A 20,328-nucleotide genomic window follows, 5' to 3' on the forward strand; every position below is an offset into this window, starting at 1 on the left:
ACATGGACTGTGGGTTTTATGTGTTTGGGATTTTATTGGGTGGGTTTAAGCAGAAAAATATATTTGTGATTGCTTTAGTAGCTCTCAACATTTGTAAGACATATTGGTTAGAGAAAATACATAGTCAAAGAGATTAATTAGAAGGCTAATGCAAAAAGCTAGATGTTAGATAAGAAGATTAAGATGATAAGACCAAGATGTTGACTTTACAGAGAAGAAAGAAATCCTAAGAATGGAATAATGCTAGAATCCTAAGAAGTGTCCATACTCTCTATATGCACACCTTATGCTTGTAACTTTATTTTATTTCTGTTTTTGATTGTAGACCTGGGATGTAGAGCTGGAAAGATCTGCAGAATCCTGGGCTGAAACTTGTTTGTGGGAGCATGGACCTGCAAGTCTGCTTCCATCCATTGGACAAAATTTGGGAGCACATTGGGGAAGGTAGCTTAAAATGTGAATTTTTGTTTTTGGAAACATAGTGCTAGCGATGATATACTTGTTCATTTCTCATTCAAACTTTCAAAGGCTTAGTGCTTAAAAGAAAAAATATCATAAAACAAATAACAAAAACCAAATGTCACACCAGAATTGTCAGCAGGCTTTTAGTCTTATTTTAAATTATTGATATATTGGTAATATAATGGTCACAAGTGTTTAAAATGTGTAACTTACACAAAACTATCTTTCTACCAAGTTTTATTATCTGTTTTGCCATATTTTGTTTTAAAGTTTTTCCAACTTTATTATTCTTGTGATTTTTTTCCCCTCTAATAGATATAGACCCCCAACATTTCATGTGCAAGCATGGTATGATGAAGTGAGAGACTTTAGCTACCCTTATGAACATGAATGCAACCCATATTGTCCATTCAGATGTTCTGGTCCTGTATGTACTCATTACACACAGGTATGTTTTGGGTATGTTACACTCCATTCTTCCAAATCTAATTATGCAACAGGAGGAGAACATAGCTTACTGAGTGTGTTTTTATTATGTTATTTGATATGGTTATTATTTTAAAAATTTACATAATTACTGATTACATGAAACAGCTTATAAAAAGTCCAAAATATTTAAAAAGACATTATTTCAATGATTTTTACATATGAAACATCTTTTAAAAAGGCCTTAATAAATGGATATGGGGAGCAGTTTTTTATCTTCAATGTCAAAGTTTTATTCCAAATAATAAAAATGTAGTTCTATTTACCAATGGCAATTCAATTTTTATAAAAATAGTTGTGCAACATTTATGTATTTTTTTATATTTGTGTTAATATTTGGTATTTAATGTGTTCTAAATTTCTAAATCCAACAATAGGCAGATTAGACTAGACAAAACTCACTACTGATCTCAGTTTCTAGAATTTGTACAGCCTATTATCAGTGAGACTAATCTATCAGTGAGATGAACCCTATATGTCTTTGCCATGTGATAAGATTTAAGATCAACTTGGACCTTCCTAATTATAGTGGCACAATGAAAAGCTCCTGTTATATAAGAAGTCTCAACACTTCAGTTTTTATCTGAGTGTTCTTTGTTTAAGATGTAAAATTCAGTTCATAGACACGTTAATATGGCAAGCAGGTTTGCGAAGATATTAAATTGTGAATTATTTAGTAAGTTTATATTTCATAAATGCTGACATTTTATTCAAGAAAGAACTATTTACCTTTAGATTGCTTTTAAAAATTTAATTCGGCAAAAACCAAAGTCTCTGGGAAGATAGTTGGATGATAAATGTTGGTTTCTCAAGTTCAGTATTTATCCATTTTTCTCCTAGATGTGTTATTTCATCTTAGCCTGCTTTTTCTGAATCTTTCTTTTCTAGGTGGTTTGGGCAACAAGTAACAGAATAGGCTGTGCCATTAACTTGTGCCACAACATGAACATCTGGGGGCAGATATGGCCCAAAGCTGTCTACTTGGTGTGCAATTATTCCCCAAAGTAAGTAGACAAAACATTACATGTAACTTTTTCTTAACAACAAGAAAATAATTTATATTTGTGATTTTTTTTCTCATTTTCAGTGTATATTGAGTAAAAGCACATTGTTTTAATTCAGTTTATCTAATATGACACTGATTATAGTTGCATAGTATATAAAATCAGTGCTTAAAGGGTCTATGAAAATTGAAAATATGATCTTTGTGAAGACAGGAATCATAGTTTTATGTCTTCAGTTTCACTCATTGAACTATTCTGTTCCATAGATGTTTAGTAATTTTGATTAGAGATTATCAACTATAGATTAACTGAGATATTTTTTATCTTTATAAAGATCATTTGAATGACTAAAAAAATTATACAACTATTCTTAGGGTCAAATTTAAATTCGTGAGCTATTTTTATTAAAGCATGTGGGATATAGTTTAGTTTTAGTTTTCTGTAATTTTTTTAAAATCTTTAACAGTATGTAGCAAACTGTTTTGATTATTTTCAGAAGAATGAGACAGAAATCTGTATTTAAACCTAGTAACCAAAAGGACTTCATACTAAAATATATACATGCAATAAATACATCAAGATCATTACTTAGAATATTCAAATATGGTAATATGTTGCAATGTCTTATAAATCATGCTTAGACCATCTCTTAATGGAGTGGATCATCTCTTTAAGGGGAAACTGGTGGGGCCATGCCCCTTACAAACATGGACGACCCTGTTCTGCTTGCCCACCTAGTTTTGGAGGGGGCTGTAGAGAAAATCTGTGCTACAAAGGTAAATGCTATTTTGTTGTAATATTCACTTTGGTTTATATTTTAATTCAGTTTCTGCATTAATTTACATTAAAAAAATCAAAAAATAAAACTAGGGGTGAGGCTCAGGGTAGAATGCTTGCTTAGCTTGTGAGAGGCTCTGGATTCACTTCACAGCACCACAAACATTTGAAAAACAATAACAATTAATTCAAAAATGCACTTAATTATACAAAAGTGCACTTAGTTTCCAGAGCTATGTTTTAAATATTTAAAGAAGCCATTTTAAAAATGTGTATAATTTATTTTAAAATAATTGTTATAATAGTATTATGTCTATTATACCAATGTATGTTTAAAAGAAAGTTACATGATTCTTTCAGATAGCCACTTCTAATTCTACTTTGAAATTACTCCAGAGGTACAGTTTATATTCTTAAGAATGACAGTATATATTCTAAAAGCTCTCTGGATATATTGTTCACTAGAGTTGTTTTCGTAACATCATAATTGTTTAAGACTTTGACAATTTAATATAGTTCATTTTTAGAGATTTTAGAGTTTTCACAAAACTATCTCTCCATGTACCTTATGCTCAATGAATTATATAGCTTCTCCACTTCTCACTGTAGGCTATACAATTGTTTATGCCAAAATATCCAAAAAAATTATAATGGTTCTATAAAACTGTTAAAATATTAGTGCATTTGTGGTATCATAAAACTGTTATAATAGTGCACTCAAATGTATTTGAAATCTTAAAAAGTAAATATAAATATGGTGTCATATTTATAGTACACAAAGACACAATATATGTGACAGAGCTTTTCCAGGGCTTTTCCATCTCTCAGTTGACTTTCCCCTGTCTTCATACTTCCTTTTTCCTAGGTTTTGCGTTCTGGACACACATAAACATAATACACTCCTTCAAAACATGCTGCTGATGAGCGCTTGCTATAGAAGTGTCTGAGAAAAAAAATTATATTTAAAGCTTGAAACTAACTCCTCATTGTCAAGTTAATATTTTTGCACACTGAATTCCTTCTGAAAACAAAACAAAACAAAAAAACTTTCTAAGGAAATGAATATTTTAGTAAATAACAACAGCACATCAATCCTTCTTTCCAAATTTCCATGTGGGAGAATCCTAAGAATATGATTCATGTGGGAAAGTAAGACTTGCATTTCGTAAGCCCTGGCATTATTAAATCATTGTAGATTTTCTGATGTCATTATGAAAACCAAACACTGATAACATACTGAAATATAAGCAGAGTTTAGAAATGACTCCATTGAATATTAGTCAGATATGAACAGAGATGAATCAAGCCAGATACTAATACAGATGAATCAAGGGCTCAAAACCTGTATATGTATTTCATGTACTTTAGTGCAGGAAATAACATTATGACCTTGTGCCAAAATCTTTGCCAAAGGATTACTGATTTTTCTAGTTTTAAATGTTGAACTTTGTACACAGGCATTTCATTATTTAGTAATTTTTGCTCTTGTAAACTAGGATTCATATTTCTCAAACATTTCTTTCTTTCTTTCTGACAGAAGGGTCAGACAGCTATTATCCTCCTCGAGAAGAAGAAACCAATGAGATTGAGCGGCAGCAGGCACAAGTACGTGACACTCATGTCCGGACACGATCCGATGACAACAACAGAAATGAAGTCATCAGCACACAGCAAATGTGTAAGACCTCTCTCTGTATTAAGAGTTTAAATTTTTTTTATCGATGATCAGGCTGTGTATATTTTATTAATTCGAACGTTTTTAGAATGAACCCAAAACTTGTCATTACATTATGTATAACAAATGTGGCAGCTTTTACGTTATCTAGATGATGTTGGTGATTTCTTTTCCTTTTAGCCCAAATTGTTTCTTGTGAAGTAAGATTACGAGACCAGTGCAAAGGGACAACCTGCAATAGGTATTACTTAATATTATTCTCAAAATCAACTAACAAAATATAAGAAATATTTTCATTGTATACTGATGTACAGAGAAGCTAAATTTTTGTCCCATTACTTTCATTTAGGTATGAATGTCCTGCTGGCTGTTTGGATAGTAAAGCTAAAGTAATTGGCAGTGTACACTATGAAATGGTAGGTATTATAAATGTTAATTTTATGGAAATTGAATCCTTCCATATAATATTTAAGCTTTGCATTGTGGAATGTTAGTAACTTATATTAAGTATATTTTTCTTAGAAATATTTATTTAATTTAGATTCATATAAGTAGTAAATGGTTGTATCTTAGGCAAAGCTTAATTATTTTAACTTTCTTATGTCTCTTCTTTATATTTCAAGCAATCCAGCATCTGTAGAGCTGCAATTCATTATGGTATCATAGACAATGATGGTGGTTGGGTTGATATCACTAGACAAGGAAGAAAACATTATTTCATCAAGTCCAATAGAAATGGTGTTCAAACAATTGGGTAAGTACCCAAATGATCTTTTGGACCAGATGATTTTAAATTGTAACAATGAACTAAAACATTCTTTTAGAGCAAAGTGTAGAAGCATTTAATTTATGAAGAGAGAAGTTGGTAATTTTCAAGATTTGTTTTAGCTACATGATTTCCATAGATTAAAAAGGAGAAAAAGGATCTAAATTCAAAGTAGAAACCTTTCTGCTTATAAAGGTCATGGTCTGAATTTTCAGTAGGTCCATTAAGAATGTGTAAATTTACAGTTGATCCTTAATGTAAAGCAGTGAATTTTTCAGCTATTACAGATAATACCCCAGAGAAGACTAATTAATTTGCATGTTCTTTCCACCCTGTTTAGGGAAAATGGCTTATTTCATGCACAGTAATTTTTTAATGAATTAAATTAGATCACTAGGTAAAGAGCATTTGGAAAAATTAAGTCTATAATGTACCTTATTGCCTTCCTTTGTCAGTCTAAATATAATTCAATACTATAAGAAGCATTGGTTACCTTTTTCAGTGTTTTTTTATATTATGTACTCTACGTACCTTATTCTGAAACACTACATTTTAGTTCATTTTCTGTAGAAGTTGAAATAATTTTTTGAAATATCTTTGTGTGGTAACTTTTTTCTTATTTTGATACTGGGGATTGAGCCCAGGGGCACTTTACCACTGAGTTATATCCCCTTTTTATTTTTTATTTTGAGATGGGATCTTATTAAGTTGCTAAGATTCTAGCTAAATTGCTGAGGCTGGCCTTGAACTTGCAATGTCCTGTGTCAGCCTTCCAGCCAAATCACTGGGATTACAGGTATGAGCCACTGTGCTTAGCAGCATTCTTTTTTTTTTTTTTTTTTTTCCCTTTTTTTCTAAGTAAAACAGCAATAACAATTAAAAAAAAAAAAAGAAAAAGAAAAAATTGTTGAACTTCAGATGAATGTTTTTCTTAGCAAATATGATGTAGTCTCTTTTCTTTGTAACTATATAAGTTCATCAAATCAAACTCCACAGCAGGATTAAGCTGGAATTCATAGTTATAAAAAATAAATTATTAAAATCCCTTAAAATTTATGGAATAAATTTTGATATAGATATTTTGTTCAGAGGCTTGATATGTAGGTTTTAGCTACTTGCAAAACACTCCCTAGTAAAATATATTTGTAGAAATATTTGTTAGTTAATTTATTCAGCAAAATTTATAAGTTACATCAATAAATAATTATTAGTTATTAGTTTTATTAAACCAAGCATTGAATATTGTATTAAAGAACATTTATTGTATTATTTTTTTCTCTTAAGGTTAATTTTTGCTTGTCTATTATAGAAATTCTCTTGAAATATGAAGTGTACTACATTTGATAGGTTATATACTTTTCGACTCAAATGATATTATGGGGAGGGGCTGTCACATTACAGATGATAAATATTAAATATTGAATTTGAAACCAAAAGAAAGAAAAGATTTTTGAGATTTTACACCTTTAGTCCTGAGCTAATGTGTTCAGAGGGTAAACATATTATATCCATGTTAAAGTACCATCATAAAATTCTTTACTTGCTTCTATAAGTGTTTATCTGAAAATCTGGGTATGCATAAGCCAATTAAAATTTTGACATGTAATGGTGTACCTAATTTATATTCCTAGTTTTAATAATTCATATTATGAGGAGAGGTTCATCTGCTATAGAACTTCACTAAATATGAGGGTAAATAAAAATTGATTAATGCACACTCCTTTAAGGTACTTTTTATTTTGTAATCTTTTATAACATTGTCTTGTATTTGCTACCATGGGTTCCATGGAAATAAGGAATTAGTGTTTGAGAATTTTAATTTTGATATGAAGCCAATGTGTAGATTATGTGTATTGCTGTGTGCTATTATCAATTTTTGAGTTTTATAATGAAAAGAAACTACCCTCTAATGCTAAGAATTGAAGGTAATATGGATTTAGCTAGGTGATATATTCTTATGTCACTACTGACAAAGTATTTTAATGAAAAATGTTTTTAAAATATAGTGTGCATGACTCTGAAAGGCCCCAGGAATTATACTGATGATGATGTCTAAAAAGTAAATGATTGATATTTCTGTTTTTTATCTTCAGCAAATATCAGTCTGCTAATTCCTTCACAGTCTCTAAAGTAACAGGTGAGCCCTTTTTTATTTTATTTCCTTATTACTGTGTGTTGAGTTTTTACTTAACAGTCACTTTTTGTTTTGTGCTTTTATTCTTCAGTTCAGGCTGTGACTTGTGAAACTACTGTGGAACAGCTTTGTCCATTTCATAAGCCTGCTTCACATTGCCCAAGGTAATGTTTTCAGAATTTTCTTATTTTTAAAGTGTGCGTGTGTGTGTGTGTGTGTGTGTGTGTGTGCACGCGCGCATGCGCTTATGTGTAGCTTTGGCCTGTTTTTACATGAAATTCTGTGTCTCCATGATTCAAAGTTGTGTATGATTTTTAACTGCTAAGCAGGAAGGAGTGATGGGACTTCACAAACTCCACACACTCCTGGCCCTCCTGTTGTGTGTCTTCTCCAAATGCAAAAGTACTTTCTGCTATTCTGTATGGCAGGGCTTTTGCATATGATTTGTATGTTCATATGTGCTACAAAGAGTTCTGTATCAGTCTGCTTGGGTTATTGTAAGAAAATGCCTCATACCAGGTGGTATAAACAACAGAAATGTATTTTTCATAGTTCTGGAGGTTTGAGATATCCAAGATCAAGTTGCCATATGATTTGGTTACTGATGGGGGCTCTTCGTAGCTGGAAGGCAGCCCCATCTATTTTTTGTTCTCACATGGTGGCCAGAACAAAGAGCTTGCTCCCTTGTATCTCTTCTTATAGGTCCCTAATCCTTATATTTGGTAAAGGGCCCTCTCTTATGACATCATTTAACCTTAATTCCCTCCATAAAGGCCCTATCTCCAAATAGAGTCATACTGGGATTTGGGCTTCAACATATGAATTTTGAGAGACAAAAACATTCCTCCTATAACATGTTCTTTCTACAGAAACTGAAATGATATATTTTTAGCATTATCACTCAGTTTCAATTAATTGCAACTTGTAAGTCAAAAGGCCTACGTCTGCTTTTCTGTTATAATGGAATTTATCTACTAAAAAATAATGAAGAAAAGGCTTTACTTTTCTTGGCCAAACTAAGATGAAAACTATGAGAGAAGTATTATGTCCACAAGCCATCATCAACACAGAGGAAAAGTAAACTATGTGCCTACACCTTCTATCTTAGTAGGAGACATTCTGCCTCCCAACTGATAATGAGATTTAGAGAAATAATGGTAGTTTGATGATTTATATTTTCTAAGAAATTTAAGAAATCTAATTATATGGTAAAATGTATGTACTTAGGAAAAGCCTTTTTAAAACTGAAGTGGTATCTCACTGAAAGAATGAGCTTGTTGACAAGGTAACAGAAGACTATGTTATTGATACAAGAAAGCAAGTACTTCATTTTTTTTTTGTCAGGAAGAAGTTTCTCAATTATGGATATGATTTAAACAATCAGTTCCTTCACATAGGAATATCTAACCTGTTTCCTTTTGAACACCAGTTCCTTTTGTTTCTACTCTAATGCAAAAATACTGTTGTCATGTTTTTGGTCAGCTATCTTGGTGCATACTGATTTGATACTTCTTAATTCTTCAGCATATGTGTTTTATGAAGTCAGCAGATTACAAAGTGAATGGAATATTTTGAGGATTCCTTACTGTATGAAATTCTTTGTATACTTTTTTATCATCTGACTACAAATGAACTATATGAACATTTTTGACCTAGGGAGCATTTGACCACTGGACCACATCCCCAGCCTGATTTTGTATTTTATTTAGAGACAGGGTCTCGCTGAGTTGCTTAGCGCCTCGCTTTTGCTGAGACTGGCTTTGAACTCTTGAACCTCCTGCCTCAGCCTGCCAAGCTGCTGGGATTATAGGCATATGCCACCATACCTGGCTATGTTAAACATTTTTGTTATGAAAGTATGATCTTCTGAGGCTGGGATTGTGACTCAGTGGTAGTGCGCTTGTCTAGCATGTGTGAGGCACCAGGTTCAATTCCTAGCACTGCATGCAAGTAAATAAACTAAAGTTTCATCAACTAATAAAAAATATTTTAAAAAATAGATGATCTTCTATTACTAGAGCTTCACCAATTATACTATTACCAAAGTCAGATTTGATTAAATCACTTTATTGCAATTTTAGAGAATTTTGTAGGAATTTTCCAGACTAAACCTGTATTTACAGACTGTATTTTTACAGGGGGAAGTAGAGATATATTGCTAGGTGAAGTTGGTAAACTTTAGAATCATAATATATAAGAAATGTAGGGATTTTAGAATTATACATTTATAAATATTTCTTACCATATGCCAATACTAAGGTAGGGCCCATGCAGCCAAATGACTCGGACTAAATAATAAGCATAATCTCTGTGGAGCATTCCCTTATAAAGCCTTTCTCTAGTAAATGCTCAATAAATGATAATTTTATCTCTCTCACAGTCTGTATATCAATTTTTTCCCAAAGATAAAAATCATTCAAGTAAAATATTAATTGATAATTCCTACTTCTTGGCTTGTTCCAGGAAGGGAAGCATTCAAAAAAGAAAAATGATATATGGTTTTAAATTTTAATTTTATTATATTTTCACCAATATAAATAAATCTATAGAAGTAATAATTTCTAGATGATTTTTTTAACTTTTTAAAAATTTTAAACACTAGTAAAACCAAGATTGTCTTTTCTCATAAAATTTTTAATATTCATAAGTTAGGTCCTAATGATATCATTGATATAAAAATTTATAACTTTTAGGGACCCATGTAATTGATGTATTTGCCTTAGAGTTTCATTTCACTTACAGGGTGTATTCTGGAGAAGAATGGAAAGAATAATAAAAATAAATTAGCTGACGAAGGATGTGAAGAAACAAGACTTATTTGCATGCTTCTGTAATGGGCAGAACAACCCAAAATAAACTGTAGAAATTGTGTGTGTGTGTGTGTGTGTGTGTGTGTGTGTGTGTTTGTATTAGTGGAAATCTTATCCTACTTTATATAGATCTATAAATAATTAGGTCTTTAAAATCTTTTGAATTATTAAGATGTAAAAGTAGGTGTCAAAATGTGTCAGCATATTTATTCAAGGTTTATAGGCAGAACATAAGTAATGAATGTTTACTAGATCATTGCCTACCTTCTCTGTAGAATGTAACAAGATGTTAAAAATAGATAGTACACAAGCAAGAAAGTTCCCGTCTTTTTTTTTTTTTTTTAATCTGAACTTAAGTAGCTATTAACTCAACTTGAGGCTGCTGACCTTGGCCTTCCACAAGCCAAATGCCAACCAAATATGAGCAAGGTAGAGTTCACGCAGCATGACTGTAAGGGCACAGCAGGTAGTTTTACAAGCAAAGGGAAGGCAGTGAGTGTCCAACAGTTCCCAAATACAGTCAGCTCATTTTCCAGTCTATGGAGACACCCTTCATTCTGCGAAATGACAGACACTGTCTTTTATGACAGTCAGTTGTTTAATTCAAAGTTACAAAAACTAAGATGAATTTATTTCTTATTTTTTAAATGGTTCTGGTTTAGATATTGTATGAAATATGTACATTCCAAAGTGTACAGTGTTATACATATTTTAGAAATAAGAACTGTAGCTATTTTTTAAAGGCTATCCTAAGGAAGAGCTGCCTTAATTGGCAAAGGTAGTTTCAATGGAAGTTTTGGAAAAATCATTGATAGCATCATCCACCAGTGATTTTCATGTAGTTGTTATGTTGAGAATCTCATTTAGTATGTAAAAATTAGTTATATTTTTCCAGTGTTAGTTTTTATGTGTTGGCATGTCCGCTTGCGTGTGTGCAGGTGCGCAATAGGGGGGAGAGAATGAACTAAGAAGAACGATTGATTTTTTAAAAATGTGCCACATGACGGTTTCTTGAACTCTGGGAGTAGATTTGAAAATATTTTTGATTAAACACTGAGAGTTGTACTTTATGTTTAAATAAAAAAAGTTTTTGTAAATTTGTTTTAAATGAACTAAATCAGTCAGGTAACAGGCAGTAGGATATCTGGAGAGAGAACGTTCTATGAAAAAAAGAAGATAAGCACAAAGGATTATATCCTGAGGCAGGATCATATTGTGTTTGAGAAATAATCATCAGATCACAAAGACTAGAGCAGTGAGAAAGGAGGAGTATTCTATAAAATCGGAAAGTTAATGGGGTACTGAATATGCAGGACTTAATGGCCATTCTAAGCAATTGCCATTTCTTGTGAATGAGATGGAAAGCACTTGGAGAATTTGAAGCAGAGAAATGACATGTTTCAACTTGTGGACATAGTAGATTAGAGAGGGCCAATAAGGAGCAAGGAGATCACAGGAGAAGCCTGTTCCTGTTTGACAGTAGATGATAGAATGAGTTACTGAGCTTAAAATGCTTAGGGATGCCCTGATCTTAGATATATCCTAAGGTGTAGCCAATAGAAATGGCTAGGTTGAATGTAAGGTGTGAGATAAAGAAAGGGACCACGGGTAGAATGAAGGTTCTGGCTGAGACTCCTATAATAATGGAGTTATGATGTATTGTATTGGGGATCCTACAAAGGAATGAATTTGGGGAGTAGAGGTTAGGTATTCTGATTTATATGAAATAAATTTGAGATATTTATTACATCTAACAGGTGTTGAATAAGCAGTAGGACATATAATTTTTCTAATAAAAGAAGTCCCAACTGCAGATACAAATGTGGAAATCAAGTGTTTGCAGATGATAATTAAAGCCATGAACTGAAAGTAAGACAAAAAATGTAAACAGAAAAGCTCCGAGATGATATGATAGTGACTCAGATTTTCCTAGTTGTCTGTTTAGTACATTCTACAGACAAAATGAGTATCAGATTCTCAAGTTCTAGGGGTGCTTCTGATGTTTTCTTCTGCTTTGAATCCCCAAGTTAGAAGACTTTCTGAGTAAATTTTAAAAAATCACATTTGCGCTGGAACCTGGAATAGATAAAATAAACAGAAGCAATTGTGCCAACTGCCTGCTTGTACAATTGACCTACTTCAGGAGAGAAAACAATGAATAGGGTTTACAATGTTGATTTTAATTCTGTGTATGAATGACTATGTTTTTCTTAATAAGAAAGACTGAAGTGAGCAGCCTACTTTATACATTTTTTTTTCAGAGTATACTGTCCTCGTAACTGTATGCAGGCAAATCCACATTATGCTCGTGTAATTGGATCTCGAATTTACTCTGATGTAAGTATCTTAATTAACACAGATCTCAATATTCATGCATATATAAAAATACATACCTGTATTTAAATGTATATATGTGCCTTTATGATCAGAATAAGGAAACAGTTTCTTTACCAACAGAGATATTCTTGGAACAGTTACTTAATAATATCACTGAAAGATGGATAGTCAGATGAGTGTACGATAATTTATTTTGCACAAATCTTTCTTTATATCTTTTAAATATATCTTTTTTCTCACATTTTTTGTTGTTGCATTATAATGATGGGATTTCTGTTACATATTCCTACATACACACAATATTACAATATAATTTGACCACTATCACTCCCTAGCATATATCTTTCCCATATATCTTATATCAGGCACTTAAAGAAATAACCTGGGGGCATTATTAGAAAGGAAAATGCATTTTGATTTTCTTTAGTCATCGACATCTGAAATATGCATTGGACAATTACCAATTTGCTAAATGTTTAGATAATATTCTAATGGTTACACGACTATGTTTGTCAAAGTTGCTGAACTGTATGCCTTTTTTAAAAAGGTTGAATTGGTAAATTTTGCTCTATGTAAATTATTCCTTAGTAAACATAGACAAAAATTTTAAAAAGGTGCATTTGAAAAATAGCTTAGAGTAAAAATCAGATCATTCCTTAAAGTACATATAAAAGGAAACTAGTTGCAGGAATGCTGTAGTAGCATGAGTTGAACCACAAATATTAAACATGATGACTTTCTTATGGATAAATGCACTTTGAGCAAGGTTTAAAGTGTTGATTGGTAGAGGGGATTACGGAACATTCTGAGTAGTTTGAGTGATATCTACAAAGACATGGAGTAAATGTGTTGCCTGTAGCCATAGCAAATAGTGTTGCCTGTAGCCATAGCAAATAGCTTTGCTCTTCTTTGAGCTGTTAAAAATTGGAGGTAAGAGGAGCCATAGCCAAATTAGTCTGAGAGAGAGAGAGAAAGAGAGGAATAATCTGCTCCTGAAAAGTGTAGATGAATAGTCTGAAAGTGCATGCTGATACACTTAGGTTTTATGCTGTAGATATCTAGAAATTGTTATAAATTTCTAAGCCAGAGTCATAAAACAAATTTAGCAATCTTCTTAATATACATATTCAATAGAATATTACAGTAATCTATATAAATAAGTCTGAAATATGCATATTACCCCCTTGTTTCTTTTGACAAATTCATTTGGATGCCAGGATTTTTCCCAATTCAGCTTCACCTTTGAAATTATTCTCCAAGTTTCCCATGCTTTAGAGTTGTATTATTATTGTCTGTAGCTTAAATGTCTTCAAGATACCTGGAATTTGCCAGTCTTCACATTTGTGCTTATAATCTTATCTGTTGAAATACACCCTTTTTGAAATTTCTCTGTCAAAGTCATGGTCATTTCTTATATTCTACATTATTGCTACTTTCTCTGTGAGGTGCATTGCTGGCTCTCCTAATCCAAATATGAATTCATCCTGCTTTCAACCCCTATTGTGTTGCTTTTAGCACATAGCCTATTTTGTTAGGTATCATGTTGGTTACTCTGTCTCTCTTAGTTTTGAGTTGCTCAAGGGTAGCAGCTGGGCTGCCCATCATTTTTTTCATCACTTCATTGATATCTGCCAAACCATGCTTGTTCCTGCCCTGACAGAACTTAGAATACACAGTGACTCAGACACTAAGCAAGTACCTTACACATAAATATTTGCTGAAAACAATTAATGAATTGTAGGAATCGTTCCTTCTAGCTTTTCCCTTTAAGCTTCAGAACTTTTAATTTTAGTCATGCCTGTTAAGTCTTTTAAAATAGCCCATTCACTTCTATACCTTTAAGCCATCATTTTCTAGAATTAGGGTTTGTTAGATCTTACATCCTGAGATCATTTTATCTTCCTGTCTCAGTGACTTGGGTAGGTAATATGTATTATTATATAGGTCCTTTAGGGATAAGTTTACAGTATAACGATTACAGTCACATGGGAAGTGCAGAGACAGATTTAAACCATTAATTGTCCATCTTCCCAGCTCCTATGAAATATATGATCTCTTCAAATAAGGTTGATATGGAAAGGTAAGCATGAGTCTATCAAATTGCCTCTTTCTGGCTTTCTTTTCCTCTCCCTGGTCTCTTTCTTTGTACTGTAAAGATAGAACTTGCACATTTAACTCTTTGAATTTTTATGTATAGTTCATTACAGATTGCTAATTTCACATTCATTAAAAAAATTCCACTGTGTTCATAGATAAAATTCTTATTTCCTTTCAATAATACATTCTTATAAAGTATGGCTATGGACAAAAAAAAGCCTTCTGATTTTTGAACTCAGTAGGAATGACTGCTGACTGCATAGCTGTAAGCAAAACAATAGTCTCAAAACATAGTAAAGTGTTTGGATTTAGTGAATGTTATTATCTAAGCACTTTTGTTGCCTTGGGAAAAAAATGCTGATAATACCCTTTTAACAGAACAGGAAAAATGTGTACAGAATTGTTTCTATTTCCATCTGTTATGAACTGTATTGGATACAATTATAAATTCAGTGTCAGACTTTAAAATTGCAAATAAAATGCCTCCTCATAGCCCAGACACAAGGTTTTAGATGTGTGGTATTTTTGTGAGATAGGAAAAGCATGAAAAGGATTAAACAGCCTGGCTGCAGGCTCTCTGAGCTAATAAATACTGACTGATGGCACAGAGTTCAGAGCACAGTGAGAAAGCAAGGTCATGGAAGATATACACGCTTATGTGAACTTAAAAAAGCATATTCAATCACCCGCATGTGCAGAGAGATAAGAGCAGAACATGCCAGTGAGACTGAGAAAGACCCATGGGGATATGATGTGGGTCACTCTATACTAAAACAGTTCAGGTATTTCCTGTTGTGGGATTTCCTTAGCCTACACTCAGCTATTGACAAAATTTGGTAGAACATTTGGATTAAAGCCAATAGTAAAATCTAGGAAAGGCTGTGATAGACCAAGAGAAGTTATTTGGCTTTTAGAATTCATTTAAAAATTTTGCAATTATTAGACCTGAAACAATAGTTTTCTCCACAGAAATTTTATTCAATTGAGATTATGTAACTGGTACATTATAAACAAAGTATTTTTGTAGTATTCAATGACAGGTCTTTCAAACCAGGGCGATAGGCCTATAGGCCTTGCAAATATAAGCAGAAGCTATAACTTTCCTTTTCATCACAAATATTTTATTAGTGCATTATAACCACTCATGATAGTGGAATTCATTGTTATGCATTTGTGCATGCACACAATATAATCATATAATTTGGTCAATTTGTGTTATCTTTTTTTAAAATATTTTTTAAGATGTTGATGAATCTTTATCTTACTCATTTATTCATATATGGTGCTGAGAATCAAACCCAGTGCCTCACAAATACTAGGCAAGCATTCTACCACTGAACCACAACCCTAGCCCCATCAATTTGTGTTATTCTTAAGGCAAAATATTTCTACATAGATTATACAATTAAATAGGAAAAAACCTCCCCATTTAATATATACCCATATTTTGACAAATGGACCATAGAGCTGTGTAGAGCTATGGTTATATGTAAGTCAAAACTGAACATAAATGAAGTACAGATAGTCCATCCTATGAACATTTCATCAGATTGATTTCAGTATACATCAGCAAAGGCTAAAATTTAATAATGACAAAAAGGCCCCTGAGGAGATGAAAGGATCTAATTTGCTTTTTTATTACTTTGACTATAAAAGCCTGCTTTTTTGTACAGGACTAGTGTTTGTAGATCAGATGGTGGAGGACTGTTACCATGGCAGCCACCTTCAAGATCTACCTTCAGACTTGCTCAGAATTGGCTTTGACTTTGTGACTTTTGAAACATTCCTTTATGTGCAAAGCATTGTCCAGTAACTCCTACATGGCTACATAGACAGATGTCAGCAATAGAAAAATAGGCTGGGCAAGTTCAGCAGTACTCTCCTAATAGTGGCATGTTTTTTCCTTGCCTCCTCAGCTGTCCAGTATCTGCAGAGCAGCAGTCCATGCCGGGGTGGTTCAAAATCATGGTGGTTATGTTGATGTTATGCCTGTGGACAAAAGGAAGACTTATACTGCTTCTTTTCAGAATGGAATCTTCTCAGAAAGGTAAAAACAAGCACGTGTACATATGTGTGTGTGTAATTGTTTTCATGGACCTGCCTCATTATGTATGATTGCTTTATAGTGGACCCACTTAAACACGATTCAAAGTTAAGTGGCCAAGCTTGTAGGTTTCCTTTACATACTTGTATAACAACTGGTTTTCCTGGGGTGGGAGAATCTACAGTACCAGAGGTGCCTGTCTCCTGCAGGCTTATAAAAATCAACATGAAAATCGGATTACAAGTCAGAACCACTCTTTTGTTAATTGCTCTTATAATTAGGAAATTTCTTTCATCCTCTTTTGGATTTTCTAGATTAGTTTTTATATTTAATTCTTTCTAGGTGAACAAGGCACTGAATATTTCTCTAATCCAGTTATCTGATAAAGTATTTGACAAAAACAACAAGTCTGATTTTCCCTAGAACCAAATTCTCTTTTGGACTAGAACTTGGGTGCCTTGTATGTTGTAGAGAAACTCTTTCAGGTCCTTTCATGGTATTTAGCTCATTTGTGTTATATATACTCTAGGGATTTGAAAAAATTCATGTGGCTTACCTTATCAAGTATTAATAATAAGATAAATAAAACTTCAGTGATTTTTTAAAATGATTGGTACTGTGGAAGTAATGTTAAGTCCCATTTATTTATATAGACACAGAATAAAATCCCTAACTTTCCATATTTCCTGGGATTTTCAAAATTACCAATGGAGGATTTACATATCAACTAGTTACTCTAAAGAACCACAGGATGTGCCATGCAGAATATCTAGGTTGTCTTTCACATAACCATCTGGGTGTCTGCCTCATAAAAAATAAATCTGCATTTAGTATCTATTTTCAGATGAGGTCATATCAAGAGGCCACTGCTGAGAAGGGGATTTCTCAATAACCTGTCTCCTGGCCTGGAGAATCTGATATGCCCTTTTATAAACTCACTTGAGTGATGTGGTTCCAATTACTGCTTATATTTCTTAAATTCATTTGGAAGCTATAAAATGATGTCCTCACAAAACTGAGAATGATAATTTCATATGAAATTACTCAAATGATATGAGTATCTAATATGAATATTCCAGACATGCATTCTCCCACAGCTTCATCAACGGCCCCATAATGTCCGTTCAGTACTGCAAACTCTGATTTCTGTATGTGTTAACTGATGTTCCCAGTTGATTAAATAATTGACATGCCCAAGATCATATAACTTAATAATCCCTGAATTCAGGGTCTGCACTAGGGCTGTGAGCTTAGAGATACACCTTGAACTTGACCCTTTGCTTATATGAAAAACTTGGTGTGTGCATGTCCCTGCATACATGTGTTTGTGTGTGTGTTGTGTGGGCACACTTGTGATTTCTGCATCATTTTCCACTTTAAAATTCTCTCCCTTTTGTTGTACATAAATAAATACATGAAAGGACTTACACTTTGTCTGTTTCTTAGCATTCATTATGTTGCTCATTCATTGTTTTTAAAATGTTTTAAGAGTATTAAACCTATGTAGAAAAGTAAAAACTTCAAAAGCTTCTAGTTGATTGAAGAAATAATGATTAATGGCCTTATCAATGTTTTTATTTCTAGACATTTAAGCAAAATGTAACTTAATCATTGTTGCTAAATAAAAAAATAAACCAATTTAGTAAACAGTAAAATTTATGGTTCTGCCTTACTTTTAACTTCCGTTTTAAAAGTACTTCCAATATGACACTACATGCTCTTTGGGGTATGTGTGTGTGTGTTTTTTTCCATTTTGGTGAAGAACTTTTTGGATCTTTTCAGACTTCACCATTAAATTTCCTCACTGACATTTTTCTCAGGAATGTAGATGTTAAGAAGAATTAATCTGTGTGATAGAAACATAATTTAAATTCTGTCAGAAGCAACAATGACCTAGTATTCTACAGTACTGCTGAAGTATCAGACATCTTTTTGACTTAACTTTTATCTATAAAAGTCAGTTGTAAATTGAATCTCAGCATTACCTCACGAAAGCAGAGCATTGGGTGCCTGTTTTATTAGAATCGAAGGAAATAAAATATGGAAACGATCCAGGCTTTGTGACATTTGATAGAGACTACTATTATTTCTATTGTGCATCTTAAATTCCTTTAATAAACTTGCAGTCTAGCATACAGCCAAGATTTAAAGAATTATATCATCCTCCCTCACATGTTCCAAAAGCTACAAATTATAGTGGCCTTAGAAAGTTGACCATCTGGGTTCGTATAACTGCTTTCTTAACTGTCGTAAGACAGCGTGATTTATTAGAAGGATTATGTGTAGAGAGGACATCAATTTTTTTTTTTTTTTCATTTTTGCAGTTTACAGAATCCTCCAGGAGGAAAGGCATTCAGAGTATTTGCTGTTGTGTGAAATGGAACACTTGGAAGGGGATCATAAAGACCATTCCAAATGTCTGAAGTTTGTATAAAACTGTAACATTATTGTACAGAAGATAGCAGCTATTTTCAGCCCCCAAAAGTGCCAACTGCGTATAAATTGATAGACAAGATCTATAAAATAAAACATGGGACATTAGCTTTGAAAAAAGTAATGAATATGTAATAGTTTTAGAAATCCTGTGTTAAATATTGCTATATTTTCTTAGCAGTTATTTCTACAGTTAATTACATAGTCATGATTGTTCTACATTATATATGTTATATTGTATGGTGCTTTGTATATGCCACTAATAAAACAAATCTCAATATTGAATGTGAATGGCCCTCAGAAAATTATCTGGTGCATATAAGAATAATCAACTCTAAAAGAAATCTTTTTATCACATTTTCCTCAGCGATTGTGTTACCTATACCTAATCTCAAGTTGCTTTCCACTTAATACCCGAATGTTTTTTTTTTCTTTTGTTAAGTTTAGGAATGTAGAATAGTAAATCCTGTTATTGCACTTGTTATTTTGTATAAAATAACCCTCTAACATCCAAATGAATCTATTAAAATGTTGGGTTTCTTGGGAATGGCTTTAGTAGTAAATGGAATAAAGTCAAAGTAGTGGTATGAAAACATTTCTAGTGATGGTGTAGTCAACATAGGTTAAGCATGGGCAGCCATAGCTTCCTGTGCGATGTTTAAATTGAGGTCATGCATTGTCTTTTGTATCCTGGCAAATACTCCTGCAGGCCAGGAAGTATAATAGCAAACATTCTAACAAAGATGAACTAATGTATTGCATCACCATTGCCACTGATCTTCATAATGGCAAATGGCCTTGTGTATAAATGTTGTCATATTATGGTACCTATAGTGGTGATGTATTTGTTTCTATGAAAAATGTTTTGTGCTTTGAGACTAAAAATCTGTAAAATGTTACTTTGGTTATTTTTTTCTGCTGGTGAATTTATTCATTTCCTATAAACATATTAAAATTAATACTGTTTCAAAGTATTGTTTTCAGTTCCTTTGCATGATGCATACTTAGATTTAAAAGAATTGTGATAAATGAGCACAAGTGGTAGTAGTCTAAATTTAACTTATTAACTATTTCAGTTAGTTTTTGCATCACTCTGACCAAAATACCTGACAACAACTTAGAGGAGGAAAAGTTTATTTGGGGTTCATAGTTTCGGAGGTCTCATTTCATAGACAGCTTTCTCCACTGATCTGGGCCCAAGGTGAGGCAGCGCATCATGGGGGAAGTGCTCAGCAGAGGAAAACTGCTCTGCTCATGGCTCATAGCTCATTCCGGAAGCAAAAAAAGAGGGAGAGGGGAGGAT

General features: G+C 32.7%; 1 protein-coding gene across 1 annotated transcript in view; it reads left to right on the top strand.

The window, feature by feature from the left end:
* CRISPLD1 (cysteine rich secretory protein LCCL domain containing 1) overlaps window positions 1-19,985 on the top strand; it is a 44,372-nt gene extending 24,387 nt beyond the window's left edge. Inside the window, exons 3-15 of the mRNA XM_079134898.1 lie at window positions 326-444; window positions 778-910; window positions 1,837-1,952; window positions 2,628-2,728; window positions 4,267-4,407; window positions 4,585-4,645; window positions 4,754-4,820; window positions 5,028-5,158; window positions 7,264-7,307; window positions 7,396-7,468; window positions 12,376-12,451; window positions 16,465-16,595; window positions 18,917-19,985. Coding sequence (XP_078991024.1) covers window positions 326-444; window positions 778-910; window positions 1,837-1,952; window positions 2,628-2,728; window positions 4,267-4,407; window positions 4,585-4,645; window positions 4,754-4,820; window positions 5,028-5,158; window positions 7,264-7,307; window positions 7,396-7,468; window positions 12,376-12,451; window positions 16,465-16,595; window positions 18,917-18,968 — 1,245 coding nt within the window. The 3' untranslated portion in view covers window positions 18,969-19,985. The remainder of the gene's footprint in view (window positions 1-325; window positions 445-777; window positions 911-1,836; window positions 1,953-2,627; window positions 2,729-4,266; window positions 4,408-4,584; window positions 4,646-4,753; window positions 4,821-5,027; window positions 5,159-7,263; window positions 7,308-7,395; window positions 7,469-12,375; window positions 12,452-16,464; window positions 16,596-18,916) is intronic.
* Window positions 19,986-20,328: the final 343 nt, after the last annotated feature.

Source organism: Sciurus vulgaris (genome assembly GCF_902686455.1).
Source record: "Sciurus vulgaris genome assembly, chromosome: 1".
NCBI lineage: Eukaryota > Metazoa > Chordata > Mammalia > Rodentia > Sciuridae > Sciurus > Sciurus vulgaris.